The sequence below is a fragment of the Dermacentor albipictus genome, chromosome 7, assembly GCF_038994185.2.
Source record: "Dermacentor albipictus isolate Rhodes 1998 colony chromosome 7, USDA_Dalb.pri_finalv2, whole genome shotgun sequence".
Taxonomy (NCBI): Eukaryota; Metazoa; Arthropoda; class Arachnida; order Ixodida; family Ixodidae; genus Dermacentor; species Dermacentor albipictus.
In genome coordinates this window covers 141,414,347-141,434,877 of record NC_091827.1, presented here as the reverse complement: position 1 = coordinate 141,434,877, position 20,531 = coordinate 141,414,347, and the positions used below count along the sequence as shown (strand labels likewise).

At 49.2% G+C, this 20,531-nt stretch overlaps 1 protein-coding gene across 1 annotated transcript; it reads right to left on the bottom strand.

Moving 5' to 3' along the window:
- Positions 1 to 799: 799 nt before the first annotated feature.
- LOC139047627 (uncharacterized) lies at positions 800 to 5,034 on the bottom strand. The gene has a single exon (XM_070521476.1). It carries the CDS (start codon positions 3,640 to 3,642, stop codon positions 1,822 to 1,824), a length of 1,821 nt encoding a protein of 606 aa, XP_070377577.1. The 5' UTR covers positions 3,643 to 5,034; the 3' UTR covers positions 800 to 1,821.
- Positions 5,035 to 20,531: the final 15,497 nt, after the last annotated feature.

The following is a 20,531-nucleotide window of genomic DNA, read 5'->3' as shown; positions in this document are numbered from 1 at the left end:
CACGTCGCGAACTGTTTTTATTCACTCGGAAGTGCAGCCTTATAGATTGTGCTTTGCGTCTGAAAAAATTTGTGGCAAGTATACCCGTGTTATTGCAGGTGATGAGCGTTAGCTAGTCAACATTGAGTTTTTTTGAAGTTTTAAGGCGAAAGCCTTGAGATCTCTGTTTCAAGGTCGCCTTGTAAACTGGAGGTATCACGTGACCCAAGGAAGGCCAGAGGTGACCCAAATCATGTCCGCGCCTGCATAAGAGAATGATTGCCCAAGTTAATTAATGAATCATTAGTGATTGACATAAAATGGATTAGGGAGGATTAATGATTAGCGTGTATTAAAGAAGATTAAGGTGTATTAGAGTGCCTTAAGAAGGATTAAGATGCATGAATAAGGATTAAGGTGGGTGGAGGAGGATTAAGACCGATTAATGTGGATTAAGGTGAATTATGGTTGCTAAAGGAGAATCAAGACTGATTAAGGTGGATTAGGGACCATAGAGCTGGATTAGGTTTGATAGAGGTGGATTAGGGTGTATTAAGGTAGATTGGGACTATTAAGCAGGATTAAGGTGGATGATGGAGGATTAAGACGGATTATAATGGATCGCGGTTGATAAAGGAGGATTAAGAACGTATATGGTAGGTAAGGTGCATTAGGGGCGATGTAGATTGATTAGGTTGTATTAAGGTGGATTGGGAGTATTAAGCTGGATTAAGGTGGATGAAGGAGCATTAAGGTGGATTAGGGTGGACTAAGGTGAATGTGGTGATTAGGACTGTTCGGCACTTTCGCTAGCGCGCAGTGAGGCGGAAGAAAGACAGATAGTCATTTATATGCGTTTATAAAACTCAAGGCAACCTTTAACATATGAATATATACAGAGAGTTGCAGTCAGAATATATACAGAAACTGCAGTCAGTGTGTCCACGGGCTGAGACAGTCCCGGGTTGCGCGGCTCACAGTGCGCTGGTCACGGCACCGTGCGGTCTCCCGTGCTGGAGCTGGCCGCGACGACCACACGCTCGGGCCCCGTTCAGCACGGTTCTCGGACTCGGCACGCTCGGACGCCGCAGCGGCAGCAGCCAGGGGACGCCTTGCTCCGCACGTCCTCGATGTCCGGCTCGGACGCCGCTCGCGACCGACGTGCTACAGTCGCACGTCCAGCACGACCTCGGTGCCCAGCTCGTGCGCCGCTCGCAATCCACGTGCGGCGGTCACACGTGAGGACCTCGTCTAGCACAGCAACATCTGTGCTAGACTGAAACGCTGCTCGGCACGCTCAGGTGCGGCAGCTCAGGGACCGGCGGCCCTCGGGTCAGCCAGCGTCTCGAGCACTGGCAGCAGGGGCCCAGGGACGTCCACGCTCGGCTCCGCGGTCCTCCGCGCCTTGCCACGGACGTCTCGCCTGGCAGGAACCCTCGCCTCGTTCCGCCCAGGAGCTCGGAGCTGCTGCCCGCCTGGATCGAACACCGCGACCACGTCCTCGTGCTCCCGTGCTCGTGCACCCGTTGTCTTTCTCGTCGTTCACGGCGCTTGGTGGCCGCTTCGATCTTCTAGGGGCGACGCGCGGCACTTACGTATGACATTTCACCCCCCACTTTAAGAAGTTGTTTCATGAAAACAACTTTCCAGAGCACGTACATGGTCAAAGTTCACAGTCTGTAAGGCGCCATGTGTTCACATGCAAAAGTCTTTCCACACGCGCAGCAGTAGTTCCTGAAGTGTTCACAAACGAAATAAATGCAGTAGGCACACTTCGCACTCTAAGTTCACACGCAGCTCATGTAGTCAGCGCCTATATTTTCGCTACCCTGTACATTTTCGCTACCCTTCGCGCCACACTGTTCGGGGTGGACACCGGCGCTTCCATCTAGGACGAGCAGCTGCAAAGCTGAACTTGTAGTTTGTCCCACCACGAGCAATAACTTGTTTTATGGCACTTATGGCACTTTCATGGTCCTTGAATCTCAGCAGCACTTTGTCTTCAAGGCGGTCAATGAGCAAGGCATCAGGAAATAGGGATCGAAGGGTATCCATGCCTTTGTCATCAGGAAGCCCTCGCACATACAGCAGGCGGTCTGGCTTGTATGTCGACCTGCTCCGGGGTCTGCTGGGCTCCACCTGCACTGGCTTCCCCTTGAGCTGCTTGCTGCGCAGGAGCTCCAGCTGTGCAGCAGCCACTTCTGGGCTCTCAAAATCCAGGAATGCACTGTGCCTGTTTACAAAGCGGACACTGCGGATGGCATCTGACAGGGCACGAACTTCATCCTTGGTCACCTGGCTTGACATGTTCCCAATGAACAATGAACACTTGCACGTGTCATCAGCCCAGACGTAACGAAGTGACTCGGGAATGCTTTCATCAACATCAATACGTGACCTTGTGTCTGAGCGGTCCCGAGGGACGCGTCGCTGGTAAAAACCGAGCCCACCCCGACATGGAGTTCCTCCTTTCCGGTCAATGCCCTCGGGCTCATTTTGGCTGTGGCTTTCCGCCTCCCTTCTGGGCTGGCGCCGCTTGCAACGGCGGCCGAGACTGTCTTCACTCACACGCCCATTGGCCCGAATGGACGCTCGTCTCCTGCCCTGCTGGCCTTCTCCAGCTCTTTCAGTAGCACCTTCACCCTTTGCTTCCGTAGACGGTTCCGTCTCCTGCTTGGTTGCCTCAGTCGACACAGTTGCAGGGTTTGACGCAGCACTCACGGAAGCTCTATCCGGGCACACGCCTTGGTGTCGAACAGGCTCCTCTGCTGTCGCCGAGTCCTTGTGCCGCTTTGACACGTCAGACAGGTCATGTGATGGGTTGTAATCAATAGGGTAGAGCACCCCGTCGATGTTCCCAAGAACAACATCATAGAGTGGCCTTTCCATGCAGAGTGCCAGTGTCCTTCCTCGGAAGAAGGGGCAGTGTACATAGACCATTGCCTCTGGAAGCCGCTTAAACGAACCGTCCAGAAGGTAAATGGTACGCGTGATACCGGTGAAATTCTTTTCCGGCACCATCGAACGCCTGACAACCACAGTACTGCAGCCGGAATCTCTCAATACCGACACCGGGTGTCCATTGAGATATCCGCTTGCCGTCGGCATCTCTTGCGTCTGAAGACCAAGGCAGATGTCTTCTCCATATGTTCTTACAGGGGGCCTTGTTTTCTCCTCAGATTTAGTGGTAGGAGCCGGACTTGCCTCGTACCGGCCGACAGGTATCCGGTCGCAGCCAGCAATGGCACTAGACGCCTCCATGTTGCTGCCGTTTATGTTCGGGCACTCGTCAGCTTTATGTCCATGTTTCGTGCATTTCCAGCAAGACAAGGACTTCGGTCCTTTTGACCGCGTCCAACAATCTGCAGCACGGTGCCCTTGCTTGCCACATAGAAAACACTCAACTTTTTCTCTCCCGTCCTCTGTTTGGGGATTCTTGCTTTGCAGGGTTGTTTTACTAATCCCTCTCTCTTCTTTTCCTCTGGCGAGGTTTGTCAGGTTTTGCGCCTCCAAATAATGGTCAGCCGCTTCGGCTAGCTTGTCGAGGCCGCGGCATCCTCGCTCTTTCAGGAAGATGGCGAGCCTCTCATCGCAACGTAGCAAAAACTGCTCAGAAACAATCTTATCTCTTAATGCGTCATATGTTTTCTCTGTTTTTGCCATCTGCTGCCAATGATCGAAGTACCCAAGCAGTCGACCAGCAAACTGCCGCCCTGTCTCGGAATTCTCAGGCTTCGTTTCGCGAAACTTTTGACGGTACCCTTCTTCCGTATACCGGAACCTTTGCAATAAAGTTTACTTCAACTTCTGATAATCTGTGACATCCTCCGCAGCCATGCGTCCGATCACGCTCAAGGCTTCGCCTGATAAACACAAGCTTAATGACAGCGCCCACCTGTCGCTTGGCCATCCTTGGCTCGTGGCTACCCGCTCGAAGCGCTGTATGTACGCGTCGAGTTCGTCGCGGCTCTCGTTGTAAGAAGGAATAAGCTTGTGGGGACTTCTAAAGGCTTCACCGCTATTTTCCGCGCGTTCGCTTCCGGTTTCGACCGTCCCAGACGCGTGCTCTGCAAGACGACATCTAGTCTCTAGCAAAGTTCGTTCCGCCGTCAGTCGAGCGATCTCCTGTTCGTGGGCTACTCGCGCTGCATCCCGGTCCTCAGCACGTTTATCGCGTTCTCTGTTAAGCTGCTCGTCAATCCACTCTCTTAGTTCTTTACCAGACAAGCCAAGCTCCTTGCCTATCGGAATAAATTTCTCCCAGTCCATTTCCGACCACTGCACACAAGCGAAGTGCGGCTCTTAAGGATGGAAGTAGAGCTTGGTCCTGTCGCGGACGCCAGAAATTGTGGTGATTAGGACTGTTCGGCACTTTCGCTAGCGCGCAGTGAGGCGGAAGAAAGACAGAGAGTCATTTATTTGCGTTTATAAAACTCAAGGCAACCTTTAACATATGAATATATACAGAGAGTTGCATTCAGAATATATACAGAAACTGCAGTCAGTGTGTCCACGGGCTGAGACAGTCCCGGGTTGCGCGGCTCACAGTGCGCTGGTCACGGCACCGTGCGGTCTCCCGTGCTGGAGCTGGCCGCGACGACCACACGCTCGGGCCCCGTTCAGCATGGTTCTCGGACTCGGCACGCTCGGACGCCGCAGCGGCAGCAGCCAGGGGACGCCTTGCTCCGCACGTCCTCGATGTCCGGCTCGGACGCCGCTCGCGACCGACGTGCTACAGTCGCAGGTCCAGCACGACCTCGGTGCCCAGCTCGTGCGCCGCTCGCAATCCACGTGCGGCGGTCACACGTGAGGACCTCGTCTAGCACAGCAACATCTGTGCTAGACTGAAACGCTGCTCGGCACGCTCAGGTGCGGCAGCTCAGGGACCGGCGGCCCTCGGGTCAGCCAGCGTCTCGAGCACTGGCAGCAGGGGCCCAGGGACGTCCACGCTCGGCTCCGCGGTCCTCCGCGCCTTGCCACGGACGTCTCGCCTGGCAGGAACCCTCGCCTCGTTCCGCCCAGGAGCTCGGAGCTGCTGCCCGCCTGGATCGAACACCGCGACCACGTCCTCGTGCTCCCGTGCTCGTGCACCCGTTGTCTTTCTCGTCGTTCACGGCGCTTGGTGGCCGCTTCGATCTTCTAGGGGCGACGCGCGGCACTTACGTATGACAGTGAATAAGGGTTCATTGAGTATTAAAGTATCTTATTGAGTATCTACGCCACCGCGGCCAGTAAACTGGCCGCGGTGGCGTAGAGGTAGAACACCCGCCTCATGTGCAAGAGGTCCGTGGTTCGAATCCCGGTGCCGGCAATTTTCCACCGGATTAAAAAAAAAATCCGCGTGTTGATAAAATTGCATAAACAGGCCTGGAGTGTGGCCTGATCCCGGTGACCAGAACCGGTAACGCACTCCCTCACCAGAGCAGGATTGGCCACCCTGGTGCAGTACTTGGCCACAACCTCCTATATGAACAACACAATCAAACCCCGGCCCTCAGTCCCCAGCAGCTGCGAAGCAACTGACCACGGCGGCGGTCAGACCTGCGACGCTGCAGAGGGTGCTAAGAATCACTGGCTCCGGACAGGCCGCCATTGGAATATGAACCTGGCAACGTTTAACGCTAGAACGTTATCTAGTGAGGCGAGTCTAGCAGTGCTATTGGAGGAATTAGAGGGCAGTAAATGGGATATAATAGGGCTCAGTGAAGTTAGGAGCCCGAAGAAGCATATACAGTGCTAAAAAGCGGGCACGTCCTGTGCTACCGGGGCTTAGCAGAGAGAAGGGAACTAGGCGTCGGATTCCTGATTAATAAGAATATAGCTGGTAACATACAGGAATTCTATAGCATTAACGAGAGGGTGGCAGGTCTTGTTGTGAAACTTAATAAGAGGTACAAAATGAAGATTGTACAGGTCTACGCCCCTACATCCAGTCATGATGACCAGGAAGTCGAAAGCTTCTATGAAGACGTGGAATCGGCGATGGGTAGAGTGAAAACTAAATACACTATACTAATGGGTGACTTTAATGCGAAGGTAGGCAAAAAGCAGGCTGGAGACAAGGCAGTGGGGGAATATGGCATAGGCACTAGGAATATCAGGGGGGAGTTATTAGTAGAGTTTGCGGAACAGAATAATATGAGGATAATGAATACCTTCTTCCGCAAGCGGGATAGCCGAAAGTGGACGTGGAGGGGCCCGAACGGGGAGACTAGAAATGAAATAGACTTCATACTCTGCGCTAACCCTGGCATCATACAAGATGTGGACGTGCTCGGCAAGGTGCGCTGCAGTGACCACAGGATGGTAAGAACTCGAATTAGCCTAGACCTGAGAAGGGAACGGAAGAAACTGGTACATAAGAAGCCGATCAATGAGTTAGAGGTAAGAGGGAAAATAGAGGAATTCCAGATCAAGCTTCAGAACAGGTATTCGGCTTTAACTCAGGAAGAGGACCTTAGTGTTGAAGCAATGAACGACAATCTTGTGGACATCATTAAGGAGTGTGCAATGGAAGTCGGTGGTAACTCCGTTAGGCAGGATACCAGTAAACTATCGCAGGAGACGAAAGATCTCATCAAGAAACGCCAATGTATGAAAGCCTCTAACCCTACAGCTAGAATAGAACTGACAGAACTTTCGAAGTTAATCAACAAGCGTAAGTCAGCTGACATAAGGAAGTATAATATGGATAGAATTGAACATGCTCTCAGGAACGGAGGAAGCCTAAAAACAGTGAAGAAGAAACTAGGAATTGGCAAGAATCAGATGTATGCGTTAAGAGACAAAGCCGGCAATATCATTACTAATATGGATGAGATAGTACAAGTGGCTGAGGAGTTCTATAGAGATTTATACAGTACCAGTGCCACCCACGACAATAATGAAAGAGAAAATAGTCTAGAGGAATTCGAAATCCCACAGGTAACGCCGGAAGAAGTAAAGAAAGCCTTGGGAGATATGCAAAGGGGGAAGGCAGCTGGGGAGGATCAGGTAACAGCAGATTTAATGAAGGATGGTGGGCAGATTGTTCTAGAGAAACTGGCCACCCTGTATACGCAATGCCTCATAACGTCGAGCGTACCGGAATCTTGGAAAAACGCAAACATAATCCTAATCCATAAGAAAGGGGACGCCAAAGACTTGAAAAATTATAGACCGATCAGCTTACTGTCCGTTGCCTACAAACTATTTACTAAGGTAATCGCAAATAGAATCAGGAACACCTTAGACTTCTGTCAAGCAAAGGACCAGGCAGGATTCCGTAAAGGCTACTCAACAATAGATCATATTCACACTATCAATCAGGTGATAGAGAAATGTGCGGAATACAACCAACCGTTATATATAGCTTTCATTGATTACGAGAAAGCATTTGATTCTGTCGAAACCTCAGCAGTCATGGAGGCATTACGGAATCAGGGTGTAGACGAGCCATATGTAAAAATACTGAAAAATATCTATAGCGGCTCCACAGCCACCGTAGTCCTCCATAAAGAAAGCAACAAAATCCCAATAAAGAAAGGCGTCAGGCAGGGAGATACGATCTCTCCAATGCTATTCACAGCGTGTTTACAGGAGGTATTCAGAGACCTGGATTGGGAAGAAATGGGGATAAAAGTTAATGGAGAATACCTTAGTAACTTGCGATTCGCTGATGATATTGCCTTGCTTAGTAACTCAGGGGACCAACTGCAATGCATGCTCACTGACCTGGAGAGGCAAAGCAGAAGAGTGGGTCTAAAAATTAATCTGCAGAAAACTAAAGTAATGTTTAACAGTCTCGGAAGAGAACAGCAGTTTACAATAGGCAGCGAGGCACTAGAAGTCGTAAGGGAATACATCTACTTAGGGCAGGTAGTGACTGCGGATCCGGATCATGAGACAGAAATAATCAGAAGAATAAGAATGGGCTGGGGTGCGTTTGGCAGGCATTCTCAGATTATGAACAGCAGGTTGCCATTATCCCTCAAGAGAAAAGTGTATAATAGCTGTGTCTTACCAGTACTCACCTACGGGGCAGAAACCTGGAGGCTTACGAAAAGGGTTCTACTCAAATTGAGGACGACGCAACGAGCTATGGAAAGAAGAATGATAGGTGTAACGTTAAGGGATAAGAAAAGAGCAGATTGGGTGAGGGAACAAACGCGAGTTAATGACATCTTAGTTGAAATCAAGAAAAAGAAATGGGCATGGGCAGGACATGTAATGAGGAGGGAAGATAACCGATGGTCATTAAGGGTTACGGACTGGATTCCAAGGGAAGGGAAGCGTCGCAGGGGGCGGCAGAAAGTTAGGTGGGCGGATGAGATTAAGGAGTTTGCAGGGACGGCATGGCCACAATTAGTACATGACCGGGGTTGTTGGAGAAATATGGGAGAGGCCTTTGCCCTGCAGTGGGCGTGACCAGGCTGATGATGATGATGATGAATGTGTAACTCACACTTGGTGCCTCACATTCTCAATATGGGCATGGTCGGCTTTGTGGGCATCGCAATTTTGCAGCCACTTTTGCAGGGGCCTTTCTACCCATGTGGCTATCAACTTCATACACTTCGGATCATGTAATCACATATGCGGCGTTACATATTCACCGTTACAGGGCCCTGGCGTTGTCGGGGAGGGGGACCTTGACGGCGGGTGGTGGCGGCGTAGGTCATCGCTTCCAGCTGAGGTTGCGGTGATCGTGGTTGCAGCTCAGGGACTCCAAGCGATCGCTGAACAACTTCTTTCACGATTTTGCGATTGGATCTACTTAGGACTGCGTCCTTGGGTAGAACTTCTGCAGCTCCTCCCGTACGACCACTCTGATAGTCTCGCGTAGATCGTCGGTAGCCAGTGATTGAACCCCGGCGTAGATTGCAGAGTTCGGGCAGCGATCGAATTGCCGGTTTCGGGTCTCGAGTGTCCTCTGAATGTTCGTCGCCTCTCGAAGAAACTCTTCTATGGTCTTCGGTGGGCTTCTTACCATTCCAGCGAAAAGTTCCTCCTTTACACAACACATCAGTCGGCGGACTTTCTTCTCCTCTGACATTTCCAGGTCTCTGTGGTGAAACAGACGGCTCACTTCCTCAGTGAAGGTCGCAATCGTCTCATTCGGCAGCTGCGTTCTGGTCTCCAGTACAGCTTGGGCTCGCTCTTTTCGCATGACGTTTGTATATGTTTGCAGGAAGCCGCTTCGGAACAGGTCCCACATTGTCAAGGTCGACTCCCTGTTCTCAAACCACGTTCTGGCGGCGTCTTCTAAGGAGAAGTAGACATGCCGCAGCTTGTCGTTGGAGTCCCAGGTGTTGAATGTCGCGATTCGTTCGTAGGTATCCAGCCATGAAAACGGGTCTTCAGTCGCCGCTCCATGAAAGGTTGGTGGGTCCCGAGGTTGTTGTAGGGTAACGGGGGACGCTGGGGCAGCCATTGGGGTTGTCTTGACCACGATCTTCTTTGTCGTCTCACGTAGAAGTCCGTGTTCTGGGGGCAGTCCTTGCAGTCTGCGGCTAGCACGCTGGTCTTAGGCGAAGTTGGTTCTGTCCTCGGGTTTCGGGCTTGGATCGCGGCTTTGCGGGGGCATTCGGTACATGAACGCACAAGCACCTCCACCAGATGTCACATGGTAGTGACGCTGAAGAAAGCTGCATTACGATGGAATACAAAACTAGCTTTGATTGGGCGAACCTGCACCCACAAAAAGACGCTACACTTATGGCACAACGATAGCGGCGAATACGGTCGGCGACCGTGGGAAAATCTGATCAGCGGGTCAAGTGCGTCGGCTTTTATAGAGCAGTCGTCGAATGTTCCAGACTAATCGTTCGGACCCGCGTGGCTTCCACAAAGTTCTACACCATTCGCGTCAGGTGATGAAATCAGATAACATAAGGTTCGGTGACAACAGACAGCGGATAGAAGCATCGATAACTTCCCAGAAACTTCGGATACATGCTGGCGCTTTCCACGCTGTGCGAATGCATTTGTTAGGCGGCAAAACTAAGATAGTACACGTGTCAATACCATCACCTCACGCCACCGATTGCTGTCTGGCCGCTGTCTTCACCGAAGATCGCAGTTGTGTCCATCCATTCCCACGCTAGTCATCATTCTTGCGATATCACCGACTGACGACACGACGATTGCAGCACCGCTATATGACACAAAAAGTAGCTCCCCCCATCAACTGTTCCGGATAAGCGGCCACCGGCTCCGACAGCTAAGTTCTGTCTTTCACTATTCTAGATACCATCACCTCACGCCACCGCTTGGTTTCTGGCCTCTGTCTTCACCGAAAATCGGAGCTGTATCCTTCGGTTCCTACGCCAGTCATCGTTCTTGCAATATCACCGGCTGACGTCACGACGAATACAGCAGCGCTGCAGGCCACAAAAAGGAGCTGCCCCCATCAACTGTTTCGGATTACTGGTCAGCAGCTCCCACGGCTAAGTTCTGTCTTTCGCTATTCTAGATACCATAACTTCACGCCACCGATTGCTGTCTGGCCGCTTTCGTCAGCGAAGATCAGAGCCGTGTCCTTCCGTTCCTACGCCAGTCATCATTCCTGCAATATCACCGACTGACGTCACCACTAATAAAGCGCCACCGCATGCCACGAAAAGCAGCTCTCCCCATACTTGCCTCGGATTAGCGGCCACCGGTTTCCACGGCTCGGTTTTGTTTTACGCTGTTCTAGATATCATCACATCGCACCACCGATTGCTGTCTGGCCGCTGTCGTCACCGAAGATCGGAGCTTTGTCCTTCCGTTTCAACGCCAGCCATCATTCCTGCGATATCTCCCACTGACATCACGACGAATACAGCCTAGTTTCATGATACAAGAAAGAGCTCCCCCATCAACTGTTTTGGATTATTGGCCACCAGCTCCCACGTCTAACCCGACGTCTATGTCGCTATTCTAGCTGCCATCACCTCACGCTGCCGATTGCTGTATGGCCGCTGTCGTCACCTAAGATCGCAGCCGTGTCCTTCCCTTCTTACGGCAATTATCATTCCTGCGAAATCACCGACTGACGTCACGACGAATACAGTGCCACTGCATGCCACAAAAAGAAGCTCCCCCCATCAAATGTTTCGGATTAGCAGCCACCGGCTCCCACGCGTAAGTTCTCTCTTTCGATATTTTTGAAAGCATAACTTGACACCTCCGACTGCTTTCTGGCTGCTGTAGTGACCGAAGATCACAGCCCTGCCCTTCCGTTCTTCGCCGGCCATCATTCTTGCGACATCTGCGGCTGAGGTCGCGACGAATACAGCGTAGCTACATGCCACAAAAAGGAGCTCCCCCATCAACAAACTGTTTCGGATTAGCGGCCACCAGCTCCCACGGCTATGTTTTGTATTTCGCTGTTCTAGATGCCATCACCTTCGCTGCCGATTGCTGTCCTTCCGCTGTCGTCACCGAATATCCGAGCCGTGTCCTTCCGTTCCTACGCCAGTCCTCATTCATGCGATATCACCTACTGACGCCAAGACGAATAATGTGCCACCGCATGGCACGAAAAAGAACTCTCCCCATTCCTGTCTCGGATTAGCGGCCACCGGCTCCCACGGCTAAGTTCTGTCTTTCGCGATTCTAGATACCATCACGTCACGCCGCTGTCGTCACCGACGATCAGAGCTCTGTCCTTCCGTTCCTACGCCAGTCATTATTCTTGCGAAATCTCCGACTGACGTCACGACGAATACAGCGTAGCTGCATACCACAAAAAGGCGCTCCCCCATCAACAAAGTGTTTCGGATTAGCGGCCACCAGGTCCCACGGCTAACTTCTGTCTTTCGCTATTCTGGATACCATCACATCACGCCGCTGATTACTGTCTGGCAACTGTCGTCCCCGAAGATCACAGCTGTGTCCTTCCGTTCCTACGCCAGTCATCATTCCTGCGATATCACCGACTGACGTCACTTGAGTTCACTTCACTTTATTACCTTAAAGGCCCCCGGCGTTTGGGGTGTTACATAAGGGGTCGGTTACATGTATAAATCATAATAAACAAAGAAAACACGTAATAAACATAGATTATTCGCTGTTAAATACAGTGGTTATACAATTCAGAAATTTAGATGTACAGGTGATTGCGGCGATGTGGTGTGGAAGGCCGTTCCAGTCCGGGGCTGAGCGTGGGAAGAATGAAGATGCGAATGTAGCAGTGCGGTTACGTGGCAGTGCAACTTGAAGGGGATGACCAATGCGGGGGGAAATGCGTGCCGGCGGATTGATGTAGGGTGGATGACGAAGTGAGCTGTAATAAAGTTTATGAAACACGGACATACTAGTAATACGACGTCTACAAGCTAGAGGTGTTATACCTGCCTCTGCTTTTACTGATGATATACTAACGTTATATGAATAGCACGAATAAATGAATATTGTGGTATGACTTTGTACTGATTCTAGGGAATTTGATAGATAATTTTGGTTAGGGCCCGAAATAGCAGAGGCATATTCTAATTTAGGACAGAAAAGTGATTTCTAGGCATGTAGGTTTAGGTTTTGTGGGGCATGCCGTAGATGACGTTTTAAGAATCCAAAGGTTCTGTTAGCGGATGATATGATTTTTGTGACATGTGCGTTCCAGGTTAGGTCATTGGACATTGTTACGCCGAGGTATTTATAAGTGTGAGGTAATTCTACGGTGGCGTGCGAGATTTTGCATGAGAAATAGATAGGATTAGGCGTTCGGTTAAAAGACACGAGTTTACATTTATTGGGGTTTAGTTCCATGAGCCATTGGTTACACCAGTCCTGTACGCTGTTTAAGTCATTCTGGAGGGCGATATGATCAGAGGTGTTGTTGACTGTGCGATAGATGACACAGTTGTTGGCAAAAATACGGACGTTATAAGAGACATCCGTTGGTAGGTCATTAATGTATATTAAACATAATAGTGGGCCAAGGACTGATCCTAGCGGGACACCTGAAGTTACGGGCAGATGATTAGAGGCTTGATTATTAACGTAAACATATATGGTGCGGTTAGCAAGGAATTCACTTATCCACTGTAAAATGTAAGGATGAAGTTTTAACCATGAAAGTCTTAGTAGCGAGCGTTTGTGGGGCACTTTGTCAAACGCTTTCGCGAAGTCCAGGAATATTGCATCAGTTTGGAGGTTACAGTCAAGGCTCATATGCAAGTGATGGATGAAAATAGCCAATTGTGTATCACAGGATAGGCTTTTATGGAAGCCATATTGAGCAGGATGAAAAAAGAAAGAAAAAAATTACCGACGATTACGTTACTTCCTAATGCGAAATTTGAGCGCAGCAAATAAGCTGTTTCACCTTTTCGATAGATTGAGGCAAAGAAATCGAGCAACACATGTATGCGCTATCACAGAATTTTTTTTATTTTTCACACGTAATCCTTTAACAAAGACTCCACTAACAGTTCTTGACAGTCATGAAGGAAGCTTTGTGGTCGGAGAAATAGACTGATATATGTTCGACTTGGTACACCAATGCTTCATTCTCAAAGACGAGATCTATACAAGTGCCTCGCGAGGTTGTCACAGCCGTGGGACGCGTTACGAGCGAGAGGAACGGGATGTTCTCCCGCATAAGTGTTAGGAAATTGCTGTTTGTCTTTATGTCAACATTAAAGTCCCCCACTACTAACATCGGTGTGGATCGATGGACGGTTAATGTGAGTTGCAGGAAGTGCACGACGTCTTTCGTGAGTGCGGTAGCGGACTCATGAAAGCGGTATCAGTCGGTCGCTGCTAGCGCTGCTGGGGGGATGAAAGGGGGGCGGAGCTGGTTACGAGGCCGACGACAACGCCGACGACGACGCGAAACCCAGGAACGGACGCCAAAGAGCCATTTGTGTAGCCAGCCCTCCTCCACAGTCTCTCCTCCTCCCTTCCATCATCCTCCCTCGCCCGGAGAGCCGACAGCGCGCATGCGCGGCGGCGGAGCAGATTCGTCGGCGAGCTGGTTACGAGGCCGACGACAACGCCGACGACAACGCCGACGACGACGCGAAACCTAGGAACGGACGCCAAAGAGCTGCGCTCTAAAATTAATAGGGTCAAGAAAGTTCATTATGTAGGAATAAATGACATGTTCCATGATTTTGCATGGCACGCTTGTTAAAAAAATGGGGCGGTAGTTAAGGGGTGATTCTTTCTTACATGATTTAAAGACCGGAACAACCCTCCCCACCTTCCAATCGCTGGGAATGCTACCTGTGGAAAGTGATTGTGCAAAATGTTTTCATAGATACGGTGCGAAAGCATGGCCAGTATTTTTGAGGAACTTGGGGGTGATTTCATCAGCACCCGCTGAAGATGACATCTTGATATTTTCTATAATACATATAATGCCGTGCGCTTAAAACATGATTGAAGGCATAGGCAAACTTAGGTTGGTAGTTGGGGTAGAAAGTGGCATATCGGTTTCGTGTGTGAAGTCGGATGAGAAAGCGGTGTTAAAAATATTTGCCCTGTCAATGTCACTTGTCATCTCGCCAAGTGGGTCACCTAGTGTGATAATCGGAGCCTGTTGAGGATTTAGTACTTTCCAGAACTCCCTCGCGATATTTGTTAGGATCTTGGAAAGGTCAGTTTGGAAAAAAATCGCGTTTGGCATTACGGATAGATTGCATGGATGTTGATTCGGCTGTGTAATATTTATTCCAAGGGCATGCTCTTGGGTTGCATTTTGCTGCACGAAAAAATCTCTTTTGTTCTTCTCGAGTGTCTTCAAGAGCTTTGAAAACCATGGTTTGTTGTGATAGCACAAAATGTGATGATGGGAATAAACTTCGCGGAGAGTTCGGCAATTTTAGTTTTGAAAGTAAGCCAATTATCCTCCAGGGATCGATCATCGAAACCCATGTCATAGTTTGGAAATGACGCCCTCAGGTGATTATTAATTTTTTCGTAATTCCCTCTGTCATAGAGGTGAATTGTTTTGCGGAAAGTTTGACGCGATTCCGGGGTGATGGTGAAAGTGGCGTGTAAAATTTTGTGGCCACTGATTTCGCGGAGGTAAGTGAGCGATGATAACCTTTCTTGGTGATTAGTTAGAATAAGGTCCAAGATGTTGGAGGATTCATGTGTGACTCGTTTGGGTTCAGTTACTAATTGGGTAAGATTGAAATTCAAACAAACGTCAACAAAGATAGGTATTTCGGTTTTGCCTGTTGGTGTTAGGTTCTGCCAGTCAATGGAGGGGTAATTAAAATCCCCAAAAAGAATAATGCGCGTTCTGGGATATTTGCCAGGTATTTGATTCAGACTATCGTTTAACTGTGAAGAAAAGATAGGATTACTGGAGGGGGGTCTGTAGCAGACGCCTAGTATGACGATTTGTGGTACAGAACGACAGATTACCCATAGTATTTCAAGCTCCGATTGGATGTTAATAACAGAACAAGGCAACAGCTGGTTAGCAGCAATAAGAACACCTCCTCCTCGTGAGCTCTTGCCGTCCTTGCGAAAAACGTTAAATTGCGGCAAATCAGCCAAAACTCCCGGATTGGTGAAGTCGTCTGTTAGCCACGTTTCTGTTAGTACGAGTATATTGCTCGCAGATGAAGAAACAAGATTACAAATGTGTTCACGCTTAAGGAGGAAGCTACGTATGTTGGTAAAGATAATAGAAAAAGATTTGGCAGTTTACCGCGGAAGGCTTTTACAAGGAAGATTAGTAGCGCGGCGATAAGTCGCATGCTATGCGATTTCGAGCACAGATTGTGATGACTTGTCGAATGGATAACGTATAGTACCGATACACAACGTTTTGTAGCGCAAGAAAAATTTAGTGTTAGTAGCTTTGGCAAACTTTACAAGGTGCTTTCACGCTTCTCCGACAGGGCGTGAAAAGTTCTCCACTACGCTGTAATCGGTGCATTGTGAGTTACGGTCGTTTGAAAGAATCAGCTCCTTGGTTTTATAAAATGTAAATTTGACTATTATGAGTCGAATGCCGTTAGGGAAATGGCGCCCGAGATGGTGAGCCCTTTCAATTTCTTTGGGGTCAAAGGATAACTATAAGTGGTCACGGCACAAGCGGAGGACTGTTTCTCAGATTCGGGTATGTTTAGGATGCATTCTCATCATTATTGTTGTAACAATTAAATTGTTACGTCGTGAGCGATTTTCGGCATCATCCAAACGGGCTTCTATACCTCGGATTTCTTTGGTTGTTTGGGTGGTGTTAGCGAAAATAGTATCCATGTGGGTGCGTAGGGTTACAACATCTTGATAATTAGTTTCCCGGGCGGATAATCTGTTACTCAGAGCAGAAATAGCTTGTACCGTAGTTGTAAGTTGATTTTTAAGTCCTTGGACCTCGGCGATTAAATGTGACTGTTCATCACACAGATTCTTCAGTTCCTCTAACACATTTTCGGGGTCTGGGATTGATTCAACGTCGCCAGCCAAGAGCAACAGGGTAAGCATGACATCAGCACATTCAAGAGCAATGAAAAGGCAGCACTGTGGGCTCGGCAGCTGCAGGAGACACAAGCTGTTCGATTATTTGTGAAAAGAGGGAATTGCTTACTAATCTGCGTAGCGAAAACGAGCGGGTTGGATGACTGCATCGCGGCACAGCCACCGAGCCCAAAGAGCGGGGAGCGCGGTTGATGCGCCTATATAGTCGTAGTGTCTGTGGCTGTCGATGACCATGTCTCCGGAGAGTCCGGGGGCAGTCGAGGAATAGCAGAGGTGGCGCCGACGGGCAGGTTGAAACCACAGGCAGCTGTACAGCAAGGCTGGCGGCAGATTTGAAATGAAGGGATTCAATGGCACAGGTGGCATGCGAAGGGGTGGGAACCAGGGACAAGAATAGCATCTGGGTGATGAGCGGTGCAAAAACCTGCGTAGCGAAAACAAGCGGGTTGGATGACTGCATCGCGGCACAGCCACCGAGCCCACAGAGCGCCGAGCGCGGATGATGCGCCTTTATAGTCATCGTGCCTGTCACTGTCGATGACCATGGGAGAGTTCGGGGGCAGTCGAGGAATAGCAGAGGTTGCGCCGCCGGGCAGGCTGAAGCCGCAGGCAGCTGTGCAGCAAGGCCGGCGGGAGATTTTAAATGAAGGGATTCGATGGCAGATGGGGCATGCGAAGGGGCGGGAACAGTGACAGGAATAGCATCTGGGTGATGAGCGGTGCGAAAACCTGCGTAGCGAATACGAGTGGGTTGGATGACTGCATCGTCGCACAGCCACCGGGCCCAAAGAGCGGGGAGCGCGGCTGATGCGCCTATATAGTCGTAGTGTCTGTGGCTGTCAATGACCATAGGAGAGTCCGGGGCAGTGGAGGAATAGCAGAGGTGGCGCCGCCGGGCACGCTGAAAGCGCAGGCAGCTGTGCAGCAAGGCCGGCGGGAGATTTGAAATGAAGGGATTTGATGGCAGATGGGGTAGGCAAAGGGGCGGGAACAGTGACAGGAATAGCATCTGGGTAATGAGCGGTGCAAAATCGTGCGTAGCGAAAACAAGCGGGTTGGATGACTGCATCGTGGCACAGCCACCGGGCCCACAGAGCGCCGAGCGCGGATGATGCGCCTTTATATTCGTCGTGCCGTTCGCGGTCGATGACCATGGGAGTGTCCGGGGGCAATCGAGGAATAGCACAGGCTGCGCCGTAGGGCAGGTTGGAATAGAGTTACTGTATATGCTACTGTAGGTGGCAGAGTTGCGCGTAGGTCCGCCATCTTGCCTGAGAACCAACCATGTCTATGCGGCGAAGCCGCTCTCCGTTTTTGCAGGCGACATGCCTAGCGTATCGTCGATCAACCGTGAACGCTTTTGCATCGCTTGTGCACCGCTTTTCCGCCTTATCGCAAACAAAGCGCATCGAAACAGCTGACGAAATTAAATTGCGAAGAAAAAGGCGCTGCCGTTTTTTAGCGCGCGGCGTAAGATGCAGCGCGTATATTAGTTTTTTTATTGGGGGGGGGGGGGGGACTTGCATTCACCTGCGCACTTTCTCCGCCCTAATAACGTATGGGCACTCGCGTATCTTGAATAGATTGTGTATTCTATATACGCCGATCAGATGCAGCATTCGTGAACCCCGACGGTAACGATTAGATCGCACCGAATAAACTTAGGGAATGTGGTGATGGTATTTTATAGATTCCGGAAATACTACAAAAAGTTTCGTGCGAAAAAGTTACTTCACAAGGTAGCATAAGGTTCGAAATAACATAGCGTATTAAAAACTGGACAAACTTTAGTAATTGAGGTAAACAATGAGGTACTTTAATAAATTTCCTTCGCTTGAATACTACTTGGCACTCAGGTTTTGTTTCAACAGAGATAAATACGCTACTAAGACCAGTGCAGTGCTCTTTTAGCATGTAAACAGTAACAAAAAGCACAGAGCCGCAACTACCTATTTTTTTGACAATAAAATCACAATGCGAGTTTCAGACAAAAAAACAAAAACACTAGTATATGCGCATGCAAATATTTTGATATAGTGAGCTTTATCAAGTGGTACTCTTTTACAAAGAGAACTGTACTAAATATCATGAGGCGCATACTTGCTTATGTGCCATAGCTCTCAACATGTAGCCAGTCTAAAATATTATTGGTGAATCAATGACCAACCATTGATATTTCGACTCTGGTACCCCATTAGGTCTTGTGTAGGAACATATCCATCTACCAGCAAGCAATGAATATCAGCTACACCTGCAAGTGTGATTTCATTATGTGCCTTTTCACTGCAGCGATTCCAAATGTAGCCTTCTGTGGGAGTGTAGCGAAAGTTTTTCTCACAGGATTGACATAGCTACATTATAGGGAATGATTCAAAACACAGTTAGGCCCTTCATCATCATCATCATCATCATCAGCCTGGTTACGCCCACTGCAGGGCAAAGGCCTCTCCCATATTTCTCCAACAACCCCGGTCATGTACTAATTGTGGCCATGTCGTCCCTGCAAATTTCTTAATCTCATCCGCCCACCTAACTTTCTGCCGTCCCCTGCTACGCTTCCCTTCCCTTGGAATCCAGTTAGGCCCTTACCGTATGTTAAATGACGACATTCATTCCTCTTGCATCCTGCTTCACATAAGCTGTAGTAGATTAAATATCTTTACTTAGTAGTAACCTCTTTCATATTCAGAAACAACCCAAGCAGTGCCTAATGATGAAAATGTGAGCTGGCTTTTTACGACACTTCTGTGAAAGCAGTGTGGTGCATCACATGCAAAAACTGGTAATTCCAGCTAAATCTTCCGTAGAACTCTACGCGCTTCCATTATTTTTAAAAATCCAGACTTCCAGTAGCTTTTAATATTCCGGCTGTGAATTTTTTAGCACAGCCCAAAAAGCACATAGCTATTAGTCAAGCAATTACACCTCATACACACTTGAGGCAATTCGCAACTTTCACCCATGGTGGCACCGTCGTGCGGCGGCGGCCAGAAACAATCGAAAGATTATACTCACCGCTGGCTGCCGCCCATTTGGGTAGCGTATTGGTGATGTGTACGTTTTTCCTTCACTTTTGGTTGATGTTTTAACGCGTTCAAAGCTTCCGTGGGATCCTGAAGGACACTCAACATGCTCAGAATGAGCAAACATAGGAGTAACCGTAATTGCTGCGTGTCGCAATGGGTGCCGAGCGGACGTTATGCGGTAGGTGAGCCTTCACTCATTCTCACCAACTGCGTCCATGAGGAAGAAATTGATTATTAAGCTGCGGATTGGCAAAGTTGTCACAGAAGCGATGGAGGTTTGCAGTGCGCACTTCATGCCGGAGGAATTTGTTAGGCATACGAAAGATAAGTGACGATTCCGAGAACTTGAATTCGCGAATAGACGCACCTCCATAAAGACGCAGGCATAGCTCTATATTACGTGCAGGGAAAGAAATAATGCGCAATCTTAACTCAAATGTATCGTAGGATGCTTGATGCTTGCGTTCTTGCCACTCATGGCTTTGAGGCTACGTTAGAGCGCAAACATTATCCGTGAAGCCTGGTACCGGCTTCAAAATTTCTTGTTCTCGTTCATGCATTCGTGCTCTGCAAAGCCGGCTTGACATTTCCGCATTTTCGAACAGAGAGAGATCGAAGCAAAGTGACGCAGGCGTAGAGGGACCTGGAATCCGTACCTCGTCTGCCACTTCGATGCGCGGCTGCAACGTATGCACAGGCGCGCATGACAGCACTCGTAAGGTAACAAATTCTAGTCTAACAAACGTTAAACCACTATGCAGTGTTCGCGTAGCGAACCCTCAGCTGATCTGCGTGTATAATATTTTACAAAGATAATAGCAAGAATTAGGCAAGCATTGCCGCGGACTGGTAAAAATCGGCTATCATTAGAACTCGCTAACATTAGGGAACATGTTGATGATCTAGAAAACAGAAGTAGGAGAAATAACTTAATAATTTATGGCTTACATGAATCTAGAGTTGAAACTTCAGAAGACTTAGAACGAAATGTGAAAGATGGAGTGTTTAGTAAAAAACCAGGCATTAACGTAACAGGCATAGAAAGGTGTCACAGACTCGGAAGAAAAGACGAAAATAAAATCCGTCCAGTGATTCTCAAATTTCTTGACTACCGAGAGA

Bases quoted from the DNA above. Each gene is read 5' to 3' on its own strand.
- LOC139047627 (XM_070521476.1), bottom strand. From the start codon at position 3,642: ATGGCAAAAACAGAGAAAACATATGACGCATTAAGAGATAAGATTGTT.